The sequence below is a fragment of the Silene latifolia genome, chromosome Y (genome assembly GCF_048544455.1).
Source record: "Silene latifolia isolate original U9 population chromosome Y, ASM4854445v1, whole genome shotgun sequence".
Lineage (NCBI taxonomy): Eukaryota > Viridiplantae > Streptophyta > Magnoliopsida > Caryophyllales > Caryophyllaceae > Silene > Silene latifolia.
Window position 1 is genome coordinate 411152114 of NC_133538.1, and position 2016 is coordinate 411154129.

The window sequence follows — 2016 nt, forward strand, 5'->3', positions numbered from 1 at the left end:
TCATGTTATAATGCAACAAGATGATATCATGATGCCAAATTCCCTTTCCCAATCACAATACATGAATAAACACCCCACATTAGTATGCTATTAAACTCTAATTACCAATTACTCATGTTATCATGCAACTACTACATGGATTATGTAATTAATAATAACTAATGCACAAACAAACATCCATATTATCAAATCTAAGTAGGAAAACCCTACCTCTTGCTAATCTCCAACCACTCAAGCAAGCAAGCTAGAAGGTCTCCTCAATGAAGTCTCCTTCTACACATATTATAACTAACTATCACAAGAACATACTTCAATAATAATAATACTAATTAACTCCTTAATTAAGCCACTTAATTAGTCAAAATCCAATAAGAAAACACACTAATTAAATTAGGGTTTACTAATTAATAATAGGGGAAAAGATCAAGAGTGTACTTACAAGTGTAAATAAATGAACAAGAACAAGAATTGGGAAGTAAATTTTCAATGTATGGTGGAAATCTTGAGGATAAGATTTGAGAGTATTTTGTGGGAATTTGAGAGGTATGAGGATAAGGTTTGGTGAGGAAATGAGGGGGAAATCTAAAAGAAAAAAAAAAAAAGAGTTTAAAAGAGATAAGGTCGACCTACCATGCTTACACGCGAAAATAGGCACAACGACAGGCCACTCGGTCGAGTGGGACTCCGCTCGGTTGAGTGCACCATCCACTCGGCCGAGTGACTCATTCCAGGAGCTAGTGTAAAAGACCAGCTGTTACTCGGTCCCTCACTCGGTCGAGTGAGTTCCACTTGGTCAAGCACTTGGTATACTCCGCCGAGTACAACCTTAGAAATTATGGGTATTACAGTCTTACCCCCTTAAAACAAACTTCGTCCCCGAAGTTCACATCCGACTCAAATATGGTACTTCTAATACTACTACCCATGTCCCAACTACTCACCAAGGACGGTCTTTACTACCCAAGACACTTATACACTCACATAGATCGAGACAACTAATGACCATTACGACTATGAAGGTGGAGTAAACTAACTTGCAAAAGAAGGAACTTGTACTTGCCTAATACGCTCCACCCCTCTAAAAACAAGGTTACAACCTCGCAAACGAACTCATTACCTGCTCGAAAAGTTAAGGATACCGTTCTTTTATTTCTTCCTCGGCTTCCCATGTAGCCTCATTTATTTGGTCATTAGACCACAAAATCTTCACCAACACCGTTTCCCCATGCTTTGTCTTCCTTACTTTCCGGTCCAAGATTTCCTTAGGAGTCTCCATATAGGTTAAGGCATCTTCCAATTCAATTGTCTCCGCTTCTATAACATGAGAAGGATCACTTATGTTCTTCCTCAATTGAGACACGTGGAATACATTGTGAACACGATCAAGTACCGGGGAAAGTGCTAAACGGTAGGCAACTTCCCCGACTCTATCCAATATCTCATATGGCCCTATGAACTTTTGGCTCATCTTTCCTCTCTTCCCGAATCTCATCACACCTCTCATAGGAGAAACCTTGAGTAGAACTTTGTCTCCCACCGCGAATTCAATGTCGCTCCTTCTCAAATCGGCATAGCTCTTTTGCCTATCTTGCGCCGTTCTCATCTTTTATCGGATTACATATATTTGGTCCATCATGTTTTGGATCATTTGAGGTCCCAGCAAGACGGCTTCGGTGCTATCATCCCAATATATTGGGCTTCGACACTTCCTCCCACACAAAGCCTCAAATGGGGCCAAGCCAATGCTTGCATGGTAGCTATTGTTGTAGAAAAATTCAATCAAATATAGCATTTCCTCCCAAGTGCCCCCGAACTCCATTACACATGCCCTCAACATGTCTTCAAGAGTTTGAATAGCTCTCTCTGTTTGCCCATCCGTTGCCGGGTGAAATGCGGTACCTATAGATGAACCTAGAGTCGCGATCCGACATGATGTCCTTTAGTATCCCATGTAGCTTGACCACATTCTTCCGGTAGGCGTTAGCTAGTTCCACCTTGCTCCAAGTATCCTTCATT

The 2016-nt window shown here is 41.0% G+C and overlaps 1 protein-coding gene across 1 annotated transcript; it reads right to left on the reverse strand.

The window, feature by feature from the left end:
- Window positions 1-1129: 1129 nt before the first annotated feature.
- Window positions 1130-1603, reverse strand: LOC141632324 (uncharacterized). Its single transcript, XM_074444879.1, has one exon. It carries the CDS (start codon window positions 1601-1603, stop codon window positions 1130-1132), a length of 474 nt encoding a protein of 157 aa, XP_074300980.1.
- Between the last annotated feature and the right edge of the window lie 413 nt (window positions 1604-2016).

Excerpts from the sequence above, each read along its gene's own strand:
- LOC141632324 (XM_074444879.1), bottom strand. The coding sequence starts at position 1,603 with ATGAGAACGGCGCAAGATAGGCAAAAGAGCTATGCCGATTTGAGAAGG.